Source organism: Acinonyx jubatus, chromosome B4 (genome assembly GCF_027475565.1).
Source record: "Acinonyx jubatus isolate Ajub_Pintada_27869175 chromosome B4, VMU_Ajub_asm_v1.0, whole genome shotgun sequence".
NCBI classification, from domain to species: Eukaryota; Metazoa; Chordata; class Mammalia; order Carnivora; family Felidae; genus Acinonyx; species Acinonyx jubatus.
Window position 1 is genome coordinate 73,673,751 of NC_069387.1, and position 21,539 is coordinate 73,695,289.

Consider the following 21,539-nt stretch of genomic DNA (forward strand, 5'->3'; position numbering starts at 1 on the left):
GAAGGCTCCTGGTTACAAACTGCTTTGCTAAGAGGGGAACAGGGGACCTGATGAACTCTAGTGTATGAGACTCTACTGAGGACTTGTTTCGTCCTGGATTCTGAGAACACCCCATCTTTCTCTCTCTCTCTCTCTCTCTCTCTACCCAAGCACACATACTTTCCTTTCCCAGTGTGACTAGTTCAATAGTTTCATTACTCTCCTGAAACTATGTATGCCTTTAACCCTATACTCCTAACTCTCAGCTGATAATTTCCAGAGGAAATGTTCTGTTCTTGCTACAGGTGACCTCTAACTTCCTAATCTCCACACATGGAGTTCTTCTTTTCTCCCCTTCAGCCTTAGGGGAAGGCCCTCTTTCATCTATGGTCAGTGCCTCTCTCTGCCGTGGATCCTAGCCTGACCCTTCTCTTTGAACATCTCCATGAATCAACCATGCTCTTTCTCTTGTATTGTCTCTCCCTTCCATGGAGCCTTTCCACTCAGTATATACAAAGAAACTGCTTAGGTTTATTTATTTAAAATAGAACAGGAACAATTAGTAACCCTCTCTTCTATAAGAAGCCTTAAAGGGGCGCCTGGGTGGCTTAGTCGGTTAAGCAACTCACTCTTGATCTCAGCTCAGGTTGTGATCTCACAGCTTGTGAATTTGAGATCCACATAGGGCTCTGTGTGGATGGTGCAGAGCCTGCTTGGGATTCTGTCTCTCCTTGTCTCTGACCCTTACCTGCTTGTGTTCTCTCTCTCTCAAAATAAATAAACAAATAAATAAATAAATTTCATATATATACACACATATATATGTGTGTATATATATGTGTGTATATATATGAGTATATATTGTTTATTTATAAATAAACTATATATGTGTGTGTGTGTATATATATATATTTTATATCCTTATATATATATAAAAATATATATATATATATATTTTATATCCTTAAAATATAATGGAGTTTAGAGCCCTTCCATGAGTAATCAAGTCAATTGCTTTTAAAGGCTTCTACATGTAAAAACACTAAGATTTAGATACCTTTCCAATGGAGACACAAGGAAAGTACAAGTTAGTGAAAATTTTACTCACCCATCTACATTTTAATCCATTTCTAAGATTGCATCAACCCTTCAGAAAAGATATATATGGAATATACTCCATAGTATATAACACCTCTGTTGTATCCCATAGTCAAGTACATTACTATTTCTATAATGAAACTTCTGAGTACTCCTTCTAAGTGGGGTAGAAAGAGACTACAAATAATCCCTTTTATTTTTTTTCCCAGAGTTTGTTTCTTGGAAGAAATGCTGCATCATGTGCCCAGTATACCCTTTTAAAATCAAAACCTCAAGGGGTTCCTGGCTGCCTGAGTTGGTAGAGTATCTGACTTTTGATCCCAGTGTCATGAGTTCAAGCCCCACACTGGGCATGCAGCCTACTTAAAACACACATACATACATAGATACATACATACATCAGAAATTCAAAGTTTTTATTTTTTAATTCAGTGCAGATAATAGTGGGAGGGAGGGAGGGAGGGAAGGAGAGGGGGAGAGAGGGAGAGAGGGAGAGAGGGAGGGGGAAGAGGGAAGGAGAGAAACAGAATGGTCATGAATTTGGACTCTGTAGTGCAGAATTCCTGGGTGTCAATCCTGACTCCACCACTCATTGGTGAAGTAAACTCAAGTAAGTCCATGGCCTTGGCAACCCCCAGTTTTTTCATTTATAAAAAGGGACCTTTTACCTTACAAGATTGCTATAATGAATACATAAGATTGCTTTAAAGTATACAAGAACAGTGCTGGCCAATAGCTTGATAAATGGTAGCTCTTATGTCTGTTTTTATGGCAAAAATTAAAGTAGAGACAGGAAGCTTACAACAAAAATTATTTCATAAGACATTAGAAATAAAGTAAGCCATAATTTATGACCTTTAGTGTAAAAACCACAGTAATATTTAATAAAAAGTTTTAAGTATCCTCATAAAAAGGCACAGATTTAAGAAACAAAATCTAATGATATGCTGGCTGCCTAAAGATAAAGTACATATAACAATATAATACAGAACTGTTTAAACTAAAATGATGGACAAAGACACTATTAGTGAAAATATATAAAAAGGAAGAACAACTGTTTGCAAGCCAGCTTGTCTTGAAGCTCTCCACACTAAGGGTGACCTTGAGGGACAGCTGAAGCTGAATTGGGTGCAAGCCAGGGTGCCCCAAGGTGTTCAGCACAGGGGATGCCTTGGCTAGGTTGACTGGAGCTGAGGGTGGTACAAGCGGGAGTGTTCCAGGGTACTCTGCACAGGGGGTGCCCTTGCAAGGTGGCTGAAACTGATGCAAGCATGGACCTGGGGTTCCCAGGGTGCTCCATGCAGGGGGCACCCTGGCAGGCTGGCTGGATCTGAAGCAGTCAGCGGAGAGGTTCCTGAGTGCTCTGCATGGGGTGGGGTGGGGGGTGCCCTAGCAAGCTTTCTGTTATTTGCTAAGTGAAATAAGTCAGACTGAGAAAGATAAATACCATATGCGGAATCTTAAAAAAAAAACACAAATGAATAAAAGAAAAAGCAGAATCAGAGAACAAACAGATGGTTGCCAGAGGGGAGGGGTGTGAGGGGAAAGGCAAAATGGGTGAAAGGGAGTGGGAGATACAGGCTTCCAGTTATGGAATGCATAAGTCACAGGGATAAAAAGCACAGCATAAGTAATATAGTCAATGATATTGCAGTAACTATGTATTGGGACAGATGGCTATACTTGGAATGAACATAGCATAATGTATAAACTTGTTGAATCATTATGCTCTACACCTGAAGCAAATGTAACATTGTGTGTCAACTATAGCCAAATTAAAAAAAAATTAAACAGAAAGAACAAGTGGAAATACTAACATCACAGAAAGTGAATTCAAATAGAAACATTAAGCCAAAAAAGAATTCCATTTTATAATATGTATAATCCACAATAAAGACAAAGCTATCAGGATCTTTTATGCTACATAGTACAATTTCACAATGAATTTTGAAAACATTTTGAAAAAATTTCAAAAAGCAAAAACATGTAAATATAAGGAAATATAGCCAGAAGCACAATTATGGTGGCAAACTGGTATCTAACTTTCTAGCTATCTAGCTAGCTATTTTTAGTCTTTGACAGATGAAATGGGGGGAATCAATCAACAATATTGTACAAGATTTGAATATATAATCAATAAGATAACACAATCTAAATACTGAAAGCTAAATATCAATCACTATTAATTATAAAATACATATGAACACTTCCCAAATACAAGTTAATTTAATTTAATGTTATTTGAAAAGATGTATCCTTGAGTGGGTTTTCTCATGAATGTAATGATCGTTTAATATTAGGAAAATTTATAATTGTTCCAATAAGAAGATGTATATGATAATCTCCATAAATTCTGAAAATCTACTTTATAAAATTTGATACCTATTTTGATAGTATCTCTTTAAAACTAAAACAGATAGCTATAATGTGAAAAAAATATGGAGTATATATAAACTGATATGTAATGTCATAACAGTGAATTGCCAGATTCATTTTTATTAAAATTAGGAACAAAACAAGAATGATTGCTAAAACTATTACTTTTTAAAAAATATTTATTTTTTGAGACAGAGAGAGAGTGAGCATGGGTGGGGGAGGGGCAGAGAGCGAGTGGGGACAGAAGATCCGAAGTAGGCTCCACACTGACCGCAGCAAGGCTGATGTGTGGCTGGAACTCACAAACCATGAGATTATGACCTGAGCCAAAGTCAGATGCTTAACCAACTGAGCCACCCAGGCGCCCCTCAAACTATACTCTTTTGTATGATGAAATTATTGGTTTATGTTAAAAGATAGGAGTAATAAATGAAAGTTTCAAGAATGAGAAAGAAGGATACTCAGCTTCCATTTTGATAAAAATATGATTTATATCATATTAGGATTATTTAGGAGCAAGGAGAAGCTCAGATCAGCTTAAGAAAGAAAAAAAGGGCTTGTTGGATTGGAATTGGAGTACTTCCAGATTGGAGGCAATCTTCATCCACTTTTCACATGGACATTATCCCTCTAATTTTGAGCCTCTGACTGTTCTCTTATCTTTAGTCTTCTCAAGCTAAGAGAGTTTGATTACCTTGTTTAATCACCATTTCAAATGGAGTATTCCTCAGTAGTTCCTAGATCTGGCATTCTTCTCTGGTGTAGTGGACATGTCTGTATTTCTTTATGACAATTTTTAGTTGTATATTTTCACCCAAAGAGCTATATTACAAAGTTGTAGTCATCAAGACAATATGGTACTGGCACAAAAACAGACACATAGATCGATGGAACAGAATAGAAAACCCAGAAATGGGCCCACAACTGTATGGTCAAATAATCTTTGATCAAGCAGGAAAGACTATCCAATGGAAAAAAGACAGTCTCTTCAATAAATGGTGCTGGGAAAACTGGACAGTGACATACAGAAGCATGAAACTGAACCACTTTCTTACACCATACACAAAAATAAATTCAAAATGGATGAAAGACCTAAATGTAAGACATGAAACCATCAAAATCCTAGAGGAGGACATAGGCAGCAACCTCTTTGACCTCGGCTGGAGCAACTTCTTACTAGGCATGTCGCCAAACACAAGGCAAACAAAAGCAAACAGGAACTGTTGGAACTTCATGAAGATAAAAAGGTTCTGCACAGTGAAAGAAACAATCAACAAAACTAAAATGCAGCCTATGGAATAGAAGATATTTGCAAATGACATATCTGATAAAGGATTAGTATCCAAAATCTATAAAGAACTTATCAAACTCAACACCCATAAAACAAATAATCCAATGAAGAAATGGGCAGAAGACATGAATAGACACTTTTCCAAACAAGACATCCAGATAGCTAACAGACACATGAAAAGATGCTCAGTATCACGCAACATCAGAGAAATACAAATCAAAACCATGATGAGATACCACCTCACACCTGTCAGAATGGCTAAGATTAACAACACAAGAAACAACAGTGTCGGGAGGAGGTGAAGAAAGGGGAACCCTCTTGCACTGTTGGTGGGAATGCAAACTGGAGCAGCCACTCTGGAGAAGAGTACGGAGGTTCTTCAAAAAACTAGAAATACAGGGCGCCTGGGTGGCTCAGTTGGTTAAATGTCTGACTTCAACTCAGGTCATGATCTCACAGTCCATGAGTTCAAGCCCCACGTCAGGCTCTACGCCGACAACTCAGAGCCTGGAGCCTGCTTTAGATTCTGTGCCTGCCTGTCTCCTTGCCCCTCTCCCATTTGCATTCTGTCTCTCTCAAAAATAAAATAAAAACATTAAAAAAAAAACAAAAAAACTAGAAATAGAAGTACCTGATGATCCAGGAATTGCACTAGTCGGTATTTACCCAAAAGTTACAAAAACACAGATTTGAAGGGTTATATGCACCCAAATGTTTATAGCAGCATTATTAACAATAGCCAAACTACTGAGAGAGCCCAAATGTCCATCATCTGATGACTGGATAAAGAAGATATGGTGTACACACACACACACACACACACACACACACAATGGGATAGTACTAAGCCATCAAAAAAGAATGAAATCTTGCCATTACAACGGCGTGGATAGAGCTAGAATGTATTATGCTAACTGAAATAAGTCAATCAGAGGAAGACTAATACCATATGATTTCACTCATGTGGAATTTAAGAAACAAAACAGATGAACATATGAGAAGGGGGGAAATAAAGAGAATAGAAGGAAACAAACCACAAAGACTTTGAACTATAGAGAACAAACTAAGGGTTGATGGAGAGCAGTGGGTGGGAGATGGGCTAGATGGGTGATGGGTATTAAAAAGGGCACTTGTGGGCACCTGGGTGATTCAGCAGGTTGAGCGTCTGACTTTGGCTTGGGTTATGATCTCACAGTCCATGGGTTCGAGCCCTGCACTGGGTTCTGTGCTGCCAGCCTAGAGCCTGGACTCTGCTTCAGATCCTGTGTCCCCGTCTCTGTTGCCCCTCCCCTGCTCACACTCTGTCTCTCTCAAAAATAAATACACATTAAAAAAATTTTTTTTAAAGGGCACTTGTTGTAATGAGCACTGGGTGTTGTATGTAAGTGTGAATCACTGAATTCTACTTCTGAAATCAATACTGTACTGTATGTTAACTAACAAAAATTTAAATTAAAAAAATAGTGAAAAAAAAAAGTAAAACAAGTTAGTGGAGGGAAAAATAGAATAATTCTTAGTAAATTCAAAAGACGGCAGGAGAGGAGAGGAAAAAGGAACAGAACAGTTGGGAGTTAGAAAACAGTCAGATGGTAAATTTAAGCCACATTATATGAGTAATTGTAGTAAGTGTAAATTGACCCAACACCCCAGTGAAAAGGTAAAGATAATCGTATTGGATGAAAAAACAAAATCCAACTGTATGGTACTTACAAGAGACATATCTGAAATATAAAGACTGCAGAATGACAGAAGATGGAAAATGATATATAAGCAACATTAACCAAAAGAAGTTTGTGAAACTATACTAATATCAAAGTAATTTTAAGGGAAAAAAATTACTGTAGATAAGACACATTTAATAATGATAGAAAAATCAACCCAACAAGAACATAGCAATTTTTAAATTTTTTTTCAGTTTATTTATTTACTTTGAGACAGAAAAAGAGAGAGAGAGAGAGAGTGAGCACAGGGGAGGGGCAGAGAGAGAAGGAGAGTGAGCGAATCCCAAGCAGGCTCCACACTGTTAGCACAGAGTCTGACGCAGGGCCTGAACCCACGAACCACAAGATCATGACCTGGGCCGAAATCAAGAGTCTGATGTTTAACCGACTGAGCCAGCCAGGTGTCCCAAGAACATAACAATTCTAAATTGGTAAGCACATATAGACTAGATCATTGTTCAACAAATATCCACTAACCTCCTCCACCATTTTCATGGAGAAATACACTTCTCTATTCCATTGAAGTTGCGAACCCTATGGCTATGTGAATAAATTGCTTTGGCCAATGGAATGTAAGCACAAGTGGCAGACTGCCAGCTGCAAGCCTAGGCTTTAAAAGGCATTGCATGTTTCCATTTGTCTTTCAGAGAGTTTCTAACCTCTATGATGAGAACAATAGCCCCAGGTAGGCATTGCCTACCTAGAATGAGACATGTGGAACAGACTACAGCCAGGAAGCAAGTCCAGCCAATCTGCAGATCTCAGCCTAACACTTAGCTACCTCACCTATAAATGATAAACTTAAACAGTTACTGCTGCCACTAAATGCTTTTGTGGTTGTTTATTGTGAAGCAATAGCTGACTGATAGAGCACCTAACAAAGCTTCAATATATATATAAAGCAAAAAATTAAACTAAAAGAAGAAATAGACAAATCGCACCCTTGATAACAATCTGATAGAAAAAGCAGACCAAAAATCAGCAAATATGTGAAAGGTTGGAAAAACATAAGTAGTATTTTGACTTCACTGACATACATGAATCACTGTATCCAATAACTGCAGAATGCTCACTGTTTTCATACGTACCTGAAACATTTTCTAAAGTTTGTCATATACCAGGGCATTAAAAAATCTCACTACATTTTAAAGAACCAAAATCAGATAGAACATGATGTTATCTAAGTTAAGTAGAAACAGTCGATTTAACGTTATTTCAGTATTTCAATGCAAAATAGCTAGAGAATCCCTAAATGTTTGGAAAATAAGCAGTACCTTCATATAACCCGTAGATTAGAGAAGAAATAACAATGGAAGTTAAATTTGATGTGTTAAGCTGTCTGGCTGCTATTAGGTTGGCAGTTCTAATGTAGAAATTCCACAATTATCTTCTATTGTTTTATTCATGTTTAGTATTTTAATAGTTACTAATTAGAATGTATTTCTCTTTTGCAGTGATAATTTCCAGTTAAAAGATCTTTCCACAGTGATGGGTCATTTTAATTGTTACAGGCAAATGACAGAAAATACTGAAGACTAATCATTTCTTGGGCCAAGTGGAGGCTGAAAGACATCAAAGTGCAGTGAAAGAAAGATAATCACCAGTATCTGCATTATTAAATATCAATGAAAGACTTTTCATTAAACAATGTTTTTTTCATTATTTTACTGAAAAGCATTAAATTGACCATTTCATTAAAATAGCATATAGTAGATAAAGAGAGTCAGTTGTTAAAAAGAAAAATAAACAACAGTGATAATTACAGTGACTCAAATGATAATTCATTATGCTCAGAATCAAACGGATAAAATTGGCCAAACATAAAGCAAACAAATACAGCTTTGTATTACTAAACCAAACAAAGATAATGTTGTTGTATGAAATGATAGTATCTATCCCATTACTGTAGTTAATTTGAGTTTTATAAGTTTTGTGATATTGTGCAAGTTTAATTCATAAGACTGGTTTGGTTTCACAGTGTATTATATGCCATAAAGGTAAGGAAGTTACATCTTGTGTGAACATTTTTTAATGTTATAATAAAACAATATAAGAGAATATTGATAATATTGGAAGTTTTTTTTTAATTTAAAAGAGTATATACACTTTTTGAGTTAGGGAAGCAATGCTGTGTGTGTGTGTGTGTGTGTGTGTGTGTGGTTACCTACTTGTGAAATAATAAATATATATATTGGTCTCTGCCCCTTGTTCTTGCTAGTATTTGGTCTTTGACTCCAGTTACTGATACAGAGCTCCTAAATCCTTGTAATTTCTTGAGTGATAAGAGCATCCAACACAGAACCCTAAGTCCCTCACAATTTCTGGAATGACAGGCACATCAACTCTGGGTGGGCTCCCAGATGGGGACTGGTTACTAGAAAAACGAAGCTGTGATTAGACACTTGGAACTTTGAGTCCTACCTCCCATCCTCTGGAGAGGGGAGAGGAGCTAGAAAGTATGTGAATCAACTATGTCTATGTGATGAAGCTTCCATAAAAATGCCTAAAGTATGGGCTTTGGAGAGCCTCCAGGTTAGCAGACTTGTGGAGATGCCAGGAGTGTGGGCCCCAAATGGGCATTGAAGCTCAGTAGCTCTTCTCACATACTTTGCCCTATACATCTCTTCTATCTATCTGTTCCTGAGTTGTGTCCCTTTATAATAAACAGGTAATCTAGTCAGTAAATTGTTTTCCTGAATTTTGTGGGCTGCCCTTGAAAATTATCAAACCCCAGGAGGGGATTGTGGGAACATCTAATCTATAGAAGGTTGGTCAGAAGCACAAGTGACAATTGGACTTGTGATTGGTGTCTGAAGTTGTAGGGCATGGATAGTCCTGTGGGACTAAGCCTTTAACCAACCAGGTTTGTGCTAACCCCAGTATCAGAATTGAATTGAGTTGAACACCCAGCTGGTGGCAGAAAATTGGTCAGTGTGGGAAAAAACCCACACATCTGGCCATGGAAGTGTTGTGAGTATGAGAGTAAAAGAAAACACAGTGTGCTTTTTCAAGACTATTAGCATAAGTTTACTTGTCAATATATAACAAATATCATGTATGTGGTATGTGTCATAAGTTTCATTATTATACATTCTCTTTGCTGGTCATAATCACTTAGAAGACATAATAAAAAAAGATTTTGTTTACATTATCTATAAAAACAAAATAACTGAGACTAATCCTGGATAAGAAATACATAGAATCAGTATGAAGATAAATCACTGGGGTGCCTGGGTAGTTCAGTCAGTTGAGCATCTGACTCTTGATTTCGGCTCAGGTCACAATCTCAGTTCATGAGATTGAGCCCCACATCAGGCTCTGTACTGACAGTGCAGAGCCTGCTTGGGATTCTCCCTCTCTCTCTCTCTCTCTCTCCACCCCCCACTCACTCTCACTCTCTCGGCCCCTCCCCCACTCTCTCTCCTTCTCTCTCAAAATAAACTTGAAAAGAAAAGAAAAATCACCTGTTTCCTAAGTAGAAAATCTCAGTGCATACAGATTTCATTTTCCTAGATCAGAATCCTGAATGTTGCAAAAAGATCCATTCTGTCCAGGTACTGGCCCTAGCAGGTAGGGCCATTTCAACACTTTCCATGCAAGTGCTTTTGGCAGTTTATGGGAACTGAGAAGACCTGCTTAGAGAGCCAAGAAATACCCCTAGGGTTTCCCATAAAGGCAGGTCATGAGGGAGGGAACAAACAGCCAATAGTAGGTGAACCTCCTTCCCCCAGATACTTTTGGTTATGGTTTATGTGACTCCATCTTTCAAGCCCTGGTATGGCCAGAAGCTATAAAGATGGCACATTAATACAGTTTGACCTAGTAAATCTACTATTGGAAATCTATCCTAATGAAACACCCTAAAATGAAAACCAGTGTTTAGGTACAAAGATATTGGTTACAGTATCATTTACAATAGAAAACCTGACAAAATTCTAATTATTCCATAATTATGAAATAGTTCATATTAACCCAAATCAAATGAAATAAGATTCTTGTTTTTCCCTCATTCATAGATTTATTGGTTACCAAGTTTTTTAATGCTACTTTCTAAATATATCTCAGATGGCAGCTTCTTAAAGATGAAGTTCTAGGGAAATCAGATATTCTAGATGAGACACATGACTGGTTATGTTCTTTACCAAGGCCCTTTTTCTCTGAAGGAATCCAGACAGTTTGCTACCTCCAAAATAAACTAGAAGCTGACTCCAAAGGATAAATTTATATTTTTGAAACAATTACTATGAGTATCATAGCTCAATATAATGCAGTTATATTTTATTGAAATATTTTATTTAAAACAAGGTATCTTAATAAAACATAAGATACTCAAGATGTTGATGACAAGTCTGGAAGTCAGGAGAGGACTGGGTCAGAAATTGGGTTAGCCTGGTGGGCATGGAAAGTATCAAGATCTGTTGACTGAGGAGGTAACTTCTATTTCTGACAGTATAGCTGATTAATTGTCTCATAGTCTTAAATAATTAATATGCTAAATTACAAAAAATTAATAGGTTGCTGAGATGATATTTTTGGTTCTTCAGAACTCACAAATGAAATGAAAGCAGAATTCCTAGAAGCTAAGCAAGTACCCTAACCAGCTTGATGCAGGGGGCAAGAGATAAAACCTAGAGACCAGCTAGGCTAGGGAGTCTAATAGGAGACTCTTAATAGAAATCATTTCAATAAGAAAACTCTAAACAGTGAATTTGACAAACGTTCTTTGGAATAAATCCCAGAAGCAGTATAGCCTTGCAGTTGTGAGCATAGACTCTGTACCCTAACTGCCTGGGTTTAAATCCCAGCTCTCCCACTGACTTTGGGAAAGTCACTTTTCCACTCTTTGCATCAGTTTCTAAGTCTGTAAAATGAGGAAAATAATAGTACCTATCTCATAGTGTTGTTCAGAGCATAAATTAGTTAATATACATAAAGTTCTTAGAATGCCTCGTACATAGCAAGAATTATGTAATTGTTAGAAATAAGGTGCTACACAACATGCAGAAGAATGAAACTGAACCACTTCCTTACACCATACACAAAAATAAACTCAAAATAGATGAAAGACCTAAACATGAGACAGGAAACCACCAAAACCATAGAGGAGAAAACAGGCAACAACCTTTGACCTCAGCCGCAGCAACTTCTCTCTGAAGGCAAGGGAAATAAGAGCAAAAATGAACTATTGGAACTTCATAAAGATAAAAAGCTTCTGCACAGTGAAGGAAATAACAAAACTAAAAGGCAACTGACAGAATGGGAGAAGGTATTTGCAAATGACATATTGGATAAAGGGTTAGTATCCAAAATCTATAAAGAACTTACCAAACTCAACACACAAAAAACAAATAATCCAGTGAAGAAATGGGCAGAAGACATGAACAGACACTTTAAAAAAATTTTTTTTAAGTTTATTTATTTGAGAGAGAGAGAGAACAGGGAGGGGCAGAGACAGAGAGAGAGAGAGAGAGAGAGAGAGAGAGAGAGAGAATCCCAAGCAGGCTCAATGCTGTCACCACAGAGCCCGACACAGGGCTTGAACTCACAAACAGTGACATTACGACCTGAGCTGAAATCAAGAGTCAGACCCGTAACTGACTGAGCCACCCAAGCACCCCGAATAAACAGTTTTCTAAAGAAGACATCCAGATGGCCTATAGACACATGAAAAGATGCTCAAAATCACTCATCATCAGGGATATACAGATCAAAATCACACTGAGATACCACCTCACACCTGTCAGAGTGGCTAAAATTAATAACTCAGGAAACAATAGATGTTGGCAAGGATGTGGAGAAATGGGAACCCTCTTGCACTGCTGGTGGGAATGCAAACTGGTACAGCCACTCTGGAAAACAGTGTGGAGGTTCCTCAAAAAATTAAAACTAGAGCTACCCTTTAACCCAGTAATAGCACTACTAGGAATTTATCTAAAGGATACAGGAGTGCTGATCCACAGGGGCATATTTACCCCAATGTTTATAGCAGTGCTTTCAACAATACCCAAATCATGGAAAGAGCCCAAATGTCCATCAACTGATGAATAGATAAAGAAGATGTGGTTTATATATACAATGGAATACTACTTGGCAATGAAAAAGAATGAAATCCTGCCATTTGCAACAACGTGGATGGAACTGGAGGGTATTATGCTAAGAGAAATAAGTCAGTCAGAGAAAGACAGATATCAAATGTTTCCATTCATATGTGGAACTTGAGAAACTTAACAGAAGCGGGAAGGAAAGGGGAAAAATAGTTTCAAACAGAGAGTAAGGCAAGCCTGTAAGAGACTCATAAATACAGAGAACAAACTGAAGGCAGATAGCGGGTGGGGGGAGGGCAGGAGAGAGGGGAAAATGGGTGACAGGCATTGAGGAGGGCAATTGTTGGGAGGAGCACTGGGTGTTGTATGTAAACGATGAATCATGGGAATCTACCCCTGAAACCAAGAGCACACTGTATACAATGTATGTTTGCTAACTTGACAATAAATTATATTAAGAAATAAATAACAAATAAAAAGAAATAAGGTGCTACAATCTCAGTGGAAGTATAAATAAGAAATAATCTACCATGGGGATGTGGGCCATGAGAAAATTACCCCTTTTAAAATTAAAGTTGGGTAAAGGAAGAAGAGGATATTTCCTGAAAATTCATAACCTGGTGCTTATTCATGCCTGGTGCTCAGGCAAGTGTGAAGTCTGAATTCATGCTGTCTGTGTGTGTGCTCAGAAACACGTCAAGCAGAGAATTTAATTTGAAGTGGGGCTGACTCAAAGGTAACAGGTAGAAAGAAATATATATACTTTCTAGAGAACAGAACTTAACTCGAGCTACAGCCTAGAAATTTATGGCCAGAAAAATTACCTTTCAAGAAATAAAGTAATTTTCAGGCAAACAAAAACAGTTCATCACTAACAGACTGACACAGAGAATTCTAAAGGATCAAATTTGGACATGAGAAAATGACCACTAATGGAAGATCCGAGACGCAGAAAGGCATGGTGAGTTTGCCTGCATTTCATTAGGGTCTCAAGTGCAAGTGTGCTGGTGGGTACTGTCATAGGAATAAATTATTAACGTGTCATTTGTCACTGGTACCCAAAACGTTATTCAATATTTGCAAAGTATTTTCAGTCCCTTCTACAAAAAATACACACAGATCCCAAGTATTATGGTTTAAAAAAATTTTTTTTAATGTTTATTCATTTTTTTGAGAGAGAGAGACAGAGAATGAGTACGGGAGGGGTAGAGAGAGGGAGACACAGAATCCGAAGCAGGCTCTGAGCTTCTCAGCACAGAGCCTAATGCAGGACTTGAACTCACGAAATGGGAGATCATGACCCGAGCCAAAGTCGGACGCTTAACCAACTGAGCCACCCAGGTTCTCCCCAAGTATTATGGTTTAATAACAGATACCAAGCATTACGGTTTAATAAAACAATACCGAAAGTAATGATAAGTTTTATCAGAAAAGTCAATATTTGTAGCTGGTAATTCTAGTATGTTTTACTGGCAGGCACAGGCAATATTGATACAATAACCTCTAATCTTATACTATAAAACAAAGGTTTTTTTCAATTTAGTAAGGTATAGAGATCTATAGAATGTATAGTAAAAATACAAATCATTTAAAATCTCCTTTATTTTTCCTTTAGGTTATAAAATATCACTATGGTGCTATATATAATTTTGTATTTTGTCTATAATTGTACCTTTACAAATATATTTTCCATAAATTAAGTTTCTTCAGCAACTGTAAATACTATATATATAACAACCATATCATTTTTTAAAAAGACATAGTGAGCCAAGATATAATAAATATATGGGTAAATTTAAATAAAAGCTGACTGATTAAAATAGTAATGATAATGTCTAATTTGTGGGGGAAATTTTAGAACTAAAATACTGGATTTTAGTGGCATATAAATTTGGGATGGTGTTGCTTGGAGTTAAAGTGTTTTATTATCTTTATATTGTTTTAGAAGAGGATAAAGATACTAACTTTAGATTTTGTTTAGTAAAATTAGTATATTTAAAAAAAAAGAAAACTAGGATAGCTCTCAAAAAATAGACAAGGAGAGGGAAAAATGGAAAGAAATAAAAGGAAGTTACAGAAGAAGTGGGAAACACAGAAATGTATCTGAACACACAAGTAACTATTGTAACAATTGTTGGTTAAACTCTTCTCTTTAAATAATTTTCAGACTGGATAAAATAATAAAAATGCAGCTCTATGCTGCTTATGAAGACATACCTAAAAACAAGAATAAATCATGTTAAGTGAAAGAAGCAAGTCATAGAAAAAAACTTACAGCATGATTCTACTCATATGAATTTCAAGAACAGGCAAAACTCACCAGTCTTATTTAGGGATCACAAGTAAGTGGCAAACTTTTAATAAAAGCAAGGGAATGAGTACCAAGTACTGTGCAATTCAGGACAATAGTTACCTCTGGGGAGAGGAAAGAGTGATATGATGGGGGCCACACATGGAGCTCCTAAGGCTCTGGGAATGCTCTATTTCTTAAGTGAAAGATAAAAAGATAAAAATAAAGATTGAGAGGGCATGCAGACCCTTAGGAAGAATATGGAAAATGTAGTCTTGTGACAAAACGTAAAGAAGCAAGAACTCAGCCCCCAGAGCTCCTGACAGCATGGCCCAGGGCAACCAGGTCAGGAAGCAGGAGTTCTCAGTGAAAGTACTCGCATAGGAAGTTCCAGTTCATCTGGTCTATTGCTTCCACCATAGCCTCAGGCTGTCTTTACTCTCTAAGACAAACTAGTGACCACTAACCAGGAACACTGGCTATTTGATGACCTCAGGTGCTCTCAGGTGAGGTGGAGGAAGCGCTTGTGAGTCACTGTTCTGGGACATCTGTCCCTTGGCTTTATGCTGTGCTAGCTTCCGAAGAACCTTTTAGAATGACGCTCCCAAATGGTGGTGGAGGGAATGGGCTGGTCTGCCTTCAGTGGAGCTCTTCCCCTCTTTCCAAGGTCTTTTTTTTTAAATATAATTTATTGTCAAATTAGTTTCCATACAACACCCAGTGCTCATCACAACAAGTGGTAAGGTCTTAAAATAATGTAGATTTTCATTTTTCTCTTTCCCAGTCTTGCAGAAGGTGTGATCATAAGATCACACAATCAAATGTTCTCATCTTGACTACTTGACAGACCAACTCTCCCATTGAAAAGAGATTCTACATTTTGAGATGTCAATATTTTGTCTTTCACCAAAGACAAGTTTCTCAAACACATTAGCTGTCCTAGAACATTTTTTTCCTCATACTTCTCACACTCACCTAGTTGACTAAAACATAGATCATTGAGCTCTACTGTTGATTCCATAGATTAGTGGTTGGGCCTGAGAATCTGCCTTTCTAGCAAGCTCACAGATGCTGCTGATGCCAACTTGTGGATGACACTTAGAGAACCACTGACCTCAAATGTCTTTTATCCTCTCCAGGTATTTCTGAAGATCTCTCCTCCCCATTCTTTGACTGAACCCCACACAGAGAATCCTTCATCTGAGGAGTGCATTTACTGCCTCAGCATCCTCTGCAGAGCAGTCTTCACCTCCTGGTTCTTGAGGCTGTAGATGAGGGGGTTCAGCAAGGATGTGATCACACTGTACTGAATGGAGACCACGCGCTCCAACACTGAGCCTGAGGCAGGGCTGATGTACCTGAATAGAACCGTCCCATAGAACAAGAGCACCACGGTGAGGTGGGAGGAGCAGGTGGAGAAGGCTTTGGCTTGGCCCTCAGAGGAGCGGATGTTCAGAATGGCAGAAATTATTCTGGAGTAAGAGAAGAGGATCAGGGGAAGTGTCAGCAGCCCTAGAAATGCACTGGACCCTGACAGAAGGAACTTGTTGGCAGTGGGATCAGTACATGACAGAGGGAAAAGTGAGGGCAGCTCACAGCAGAAGTGGAAGATGATGTTGGACCCACAGAAATGTAACTTGTGGATGAAAAGATTATTTACCAGTGAGTTCAGAACCCCTATTCCCCATGCTGCACTGACCATTACCATGCAGAGAGGCCTGTTCATGACCATGGTAGAGAGCAGAGGGTGGCAGATGGCAGCATAGCGGTCATAGGCCATGGCAGAGAGCAGACTGGCTTCTGCACACCCACAGAGAAGACAAAAGAAACTCTGGGTGATACAGCCCCACACAGAGATGCTTTTCTTCTGAGACAGGAAGTTCTGTAGCATTTTGGGCATAGTAACTGAAGAGAAGCAGATATCTAGGAAGGACAGATGTCCAAGGAAAAAATACATGGGGATGTGGAGGTGAGAATCCCCTCTGATCACCAGGATCATCACCAGATTCCCCACCAGGGTCAGGAGGTAAATCCCTAGGAACACCACAAAGAGCAGAGTCTGGATGCGGCAGTCAGCAGACAGCCCAAGGAGGATGAACTCAGTGAAGAAAGTGAAGTTATCCATGGCTGTTTATAAATTCCAACCCCAGAAAGATATCAACTGTATTTCAGAATCTGAGTAGTCTTTAGTAATCAGACTATCACTCCCACACCCTAAAACTTCTCAGGAAATACTCCTTTCAGCTTAACAACAGAAAAGGTAAATAAGTTGAGTATTTCCAATTGTGATAGATATGAGTTGAATTATATCCCCACTCCCCAAATATGTTGGAAGTCCTAACCCCCAGCACCTCACAATGTTACCTTACTTGGAAGTAGGATAATTGCAGATGTGGTAAATTAAGATTATCTTATTTTGGAATAGGATGGGCTCTTAATCCAATATGACTGGTGTCCTTATAAGGAAGAGGAGAGTACCATGTGAAAACAGACACACAGAGGGAAGGCAGCCATGTGACAACACAGGCAGAGATTGGGGTGATACAGTTGCAAGCCAAGGGATCCCAGTGATTAACAGCCACCACCAGAAGCTAGGAAGAGGCAAGGAAGGATTTTTCCATACAAGTTTTAGCAGAGGGGAGTGGTCCTACTTACACCAGCCTCTAGAACTGTGAGACAATACATTTCTGTTGTTTTAAGCCAGTTGCTGGTACTTTGTTACATCAGCCCTAGGCAACTAATAACAGTGACTTTCAGAGTTTCTGCCCTTTGGCCCTCTCATTAATTCTGTCAGTGAATATAGCAAACATCTTTGGAACCTAAATCAAACTACACACTTTGACCCTTAAGAGTATAGTTATGAGAACCAACAAATGTGAGGCATCAAGTGAAACTGTTTCAGAAAACAGACAATTGAGTTGCAAGTGTTTTTATGTTTAGGTTTGGGTCCTAAAGCCAAGGAGTAGAGAACTCATCCTCTCATTGTCTCAATTTTGGGTAAAGATGTGAAGAAAGGACTTGGAAAATGTTACTACAGATTGCACAGGGCTTCCCAAACATTTCAAGATCCTTCAAGAGTAACCTGTCACTCTAAGTTCATGCTGCAAAACTGGAGAAATGTGTGTAGGAAAGGGTGGATGTGCCCCAGACAAGCTTGCTCTGTCTTCAGGCCCACGAGGTCAGGTTCTCATAGCATCTCTAGCAGGGAGATGAAGGCCCACCGAGATGAGGGGACTTGCTCTGCATCACACAGCTGATCAGCAGAACAGCTAGGAATGAACCAGAACACTCTGCTCTCAGTCCAGTGCTCCTCCTACCACAACACAGCCAGCAGAGGGATGACATATTTTTTGAGCCATTTAAGGTATGCTTAGAGGACTACATAGCTATGTGTTAAATATAGCACTGTGTTTAGAATTAAAAAGCTGGACCTGAGAACTGAAAGCTGTATGAACTTAAACCTTCTGAAGGACAATTTTTCACATCTTTAAAATGGAACAATTATATCTGTTTCATGTGTTTGACATGAATTTATTTAAGAAGACTTTTAAGTGGTTGAAGACAAATTTCTGGAGAAACTGTTCTGGGAGCTTTCATGGAAAGGAACTGACCACTAAAAGAGGGAATAGGAAGAAAGTAAGAAGGGTGAGCTGTTGGGGGTGCCTGGGAGGCTCAGTCAGTTAAGTGTCTGACTTTTCACGGTTCATGAGTTCAAGCCCCCACATTGGGCTCTGCACTGACAGTACGGATCCTGCTTGGGATTCTCTCTCTCTCCTCTCTCTGCCCCTCCCCGACTTGTACTTTCTCTCTCTCTCAAAATAAATAAATAAACAAACTTAAAAAAAAAAAAGAAGGGTGAGCTGTGCCCTTATGTGGGAATATTTGTGGTTAGTGGCATTGCCTTTTAAGATCAAGACTTCCTTTCTCATTCTTAGTTCTGACAATTACAGCAAAGGCATCATTGGGGGAAATCTCTACCTCTGAAATTTGCTAAGAGATTGAACTCCCAGTCTGTTCTCTCTGCAGATTATTCTTGTTTGGAGACAAGGAATACAACTTAATGATCTCTTGCTATCCCTAAAGCCATAAGACCTTAGAACACTTAGTGAAAGTCAGGCAACAGGGAATGAGAAGGACTCCTGTTTCCTTTACTCCTCCTATGGCATATATTTGAGACAATGCCGTCCTGACAGCTCCTTCATGCCAAAAGAAGACGTGCTTTAGTGTCAGGGACCAGGGACATGAGCAGAGGAGATAGAGAGATCCCAGATGGACAGAAGTGCACATAGATGAACATCTCATGAGATTCTACTCCCAGGGGGAGAAACTGGTCTACTTATTTACTTTAGGCAATGTATTTCTCTTATGCTTGACTTTACTTCTTTTTCAATACCATGAGGAATCTGGGTCAGACCCGGATTCCTCCCAGTTATGCAAACCCATGAATATTGGACATTTTTCACTCCTATTGCTGAGCTGGATTGTTCTAAATCTGGCTCCTATTTGGGGTTCTGAACCAGATTGCCTGTCTCCCCCCACCCACCACCACCACAGTTGGGCAAGTGGGATGAGACAGTGCTCTAGCTAGGCCTTGGGCAAAGTCAATTTTATATCCTGACATTTTCTAGGATCAGAGCCTGTGGGGTCAGCTCTAGCTAATGCCCAAAGGGCTTGCATTCTCGGCACTGGGACTTTCTGGGCCTTGCTAAAAGTCATTAACTCTTGTCAGTCTTCCTCTAGTAACCTACCTGAATCCTGAGAAGAGCTCCTGACCAGTTTGTACGAGTCTTATATTTCTCAAGCCCTATTCTCTTTGGCCATCTCTTTGCCAAGATAACCCTGGGAGATGAGCATGAGGAAAGACCTCAGGGAGCCTGGGACTGCTCACTGCACATGGGGGATGCTGCAGCATCAGAGTCATTTGAGATCTGGTGCTGACTTTGAAGGCTGGCTGTGATTTGGAAGTGGGGATGCAGAAACATTTCTAGGCAGAGCATAAGGCATGATGCAAAATCTGACAAATAAAGCCCAGTTTAGGGTTTCTCAACCTCAGCCACGAGTATGTACATTGAGAAACACTGGTGTGTCTGCTAGCATGGGCGTGCATGTGCACACACATGCGTGCACACACACACACATACACACCACCCACATACTCATGTATAAAGTCTAACATTCTCCTTTTTCTTTTGGATTTACTCTAAATTCTATTGTCTTCAGGTGTGCTATGTTTCTTCCCTCACATTCGCCTCACATGGCCTTGTAAGAGCAAGTAGAGGTATGAGGCAGGAACTCTTTCATTTTCTTGATTTCCCACTTACACATGTATTTCTCTGCCCTTTCTTTAGTAGAGGTATCTGCCTTGAATCTAAGGCTAACACCTGTATGTGTATTTTAACTCCCATTCCATCCTGAGCCTCTGGGTCCTTTTCCTTCAGCCATGCCAATTTTCTGTTTTTATCATCAGCTTCTTTCTGTTATTCATTTGTACTAAGAATATAAACAAAATATCTCTTATATTTACAAGTATCCAGTTGACCCCATTTTTCACTGGGGCAGGGGGTGAACTGATTTTACATTGCATTACTCTACTTCTCTCACAGCTACATTTACTGAAAGCCTAACTTCACTCTATTACCTGCCAAGCTTTTTCACTTTTCACACCACAACACTCTGGATTCTGCATCCACCATTCCTTTTCTTTCATGTTGCTCGTGACTTCTACAACCAGTATGAATTTTTCCCCTGATACTGGAATGTAAGAAACATCACATTTTAGTCCTCATTTTCTAGGGTTGACCAGACATCAAATTTCTGAACCCTGCATAGTTAAGAAAAAGTTGGGGAGAGGGAGGTGATTATTCTTTTTCAGCCATAATGAAAATAGCCCTTTATCCACGCTTAACTTCGGAAGGGTCTAGAATTCTTCCCCAGTAGGATAAGATTAGGAGGAGTAGTGATTTCCTTTAATGAAGGACACCTTTCTCATAAACTGTAGGACACCAATTGGTAATGGATGACTAGAAGTACTTACATTGCATACACATAGCATAAAAATGTAAATATGAATTAACTTCATTTAGGGATCAGGTTTAGAAGTACTACATATAGCATTACTATTTACAATTATGTTCATTAATACATACACTACCTTTTTATAAAAATAAATTTGATATGGCTATATTAAATTTAGTATTGCCAGGTTAAAAAGCATGAAGGAGAGTGACCGCAATTACAGTTTGGAGCAGGTTTAAGAAGGATCTTATATGCAAGAGGTTGACAAACTATGGTTCATAGGTCAAATTCAGCTTACCTGTCTGTTTGTAATAAGTAAAGTTTTATTGGAATAGCCACACTAATTCATTTACTTTAGGCCATGGCTGTTTTCACATATGGCAGAGTTGAGTGGTTACAGCAGACGCTATACATATGACCCACAAAGCCTAAAGGGCAGGTTTGCTACCCTGCCCTTTAAACAGAAGTTTGCTTACCCCTGCTATATGACATGCTAAGGAACTCAAGAGTTTATCCTGAGTCATTACTGAACCATTGGATAGATGGGAAGAAATTGAGTGGGAGCAAACAAATCACTAAAATGACTATTATAGAGCCTGGGAGATAAAGGATCCTGTTCCTGGACAAGTGAAGAATGGTTCCCTCATTTTTTAAGTATTCACCTGATAATCGTACCCTATCTGCTGGGTTATTGTTTTCTGTAATTTAAGATATTAAAAATACAC

The 21,539-nt window shown here is 38.8% G+C and overlaps 2 protein-coding genes across 2 annotated transcripts in view; both read right to left on the reverse strand.

Moving 5' to 3' along the window:
• The window catches only part of ZNF641 (zinc finger protein 641), a 65,642-nt gene extending 45,111 nt beyond the window's left edge, over window positions 1-20,531 (reverse strand). The window contains exon 1 of the mRNA XM_053226161.1: window positions 20,438-20,531. The gene's annotated coding sequence lies outside the window, so the exon portion shown is untranslated. The remainder of the gene's footprint in view (window positions 1-20,437) is intronic.
• Window positions 14,816-17,732, reverse strand: LOC106969347 (olfactory receptor 8S1-like). Its single transcript, XM_053226166.1, has one exon. The coding sequence runs from the start codon at window positions 16,922-16,924 to the stop codon at window positions 16,013-16,015; it is 912 nt and encodes a 303-aa protein (XP_053082141.1). The 5' UTR covers window positions 16,925-17,732; the 3' UTR covers window positions 14,816-16,012.
• Window positions 20,532-21,539: the final 1,008 nt, after the last annotated feature.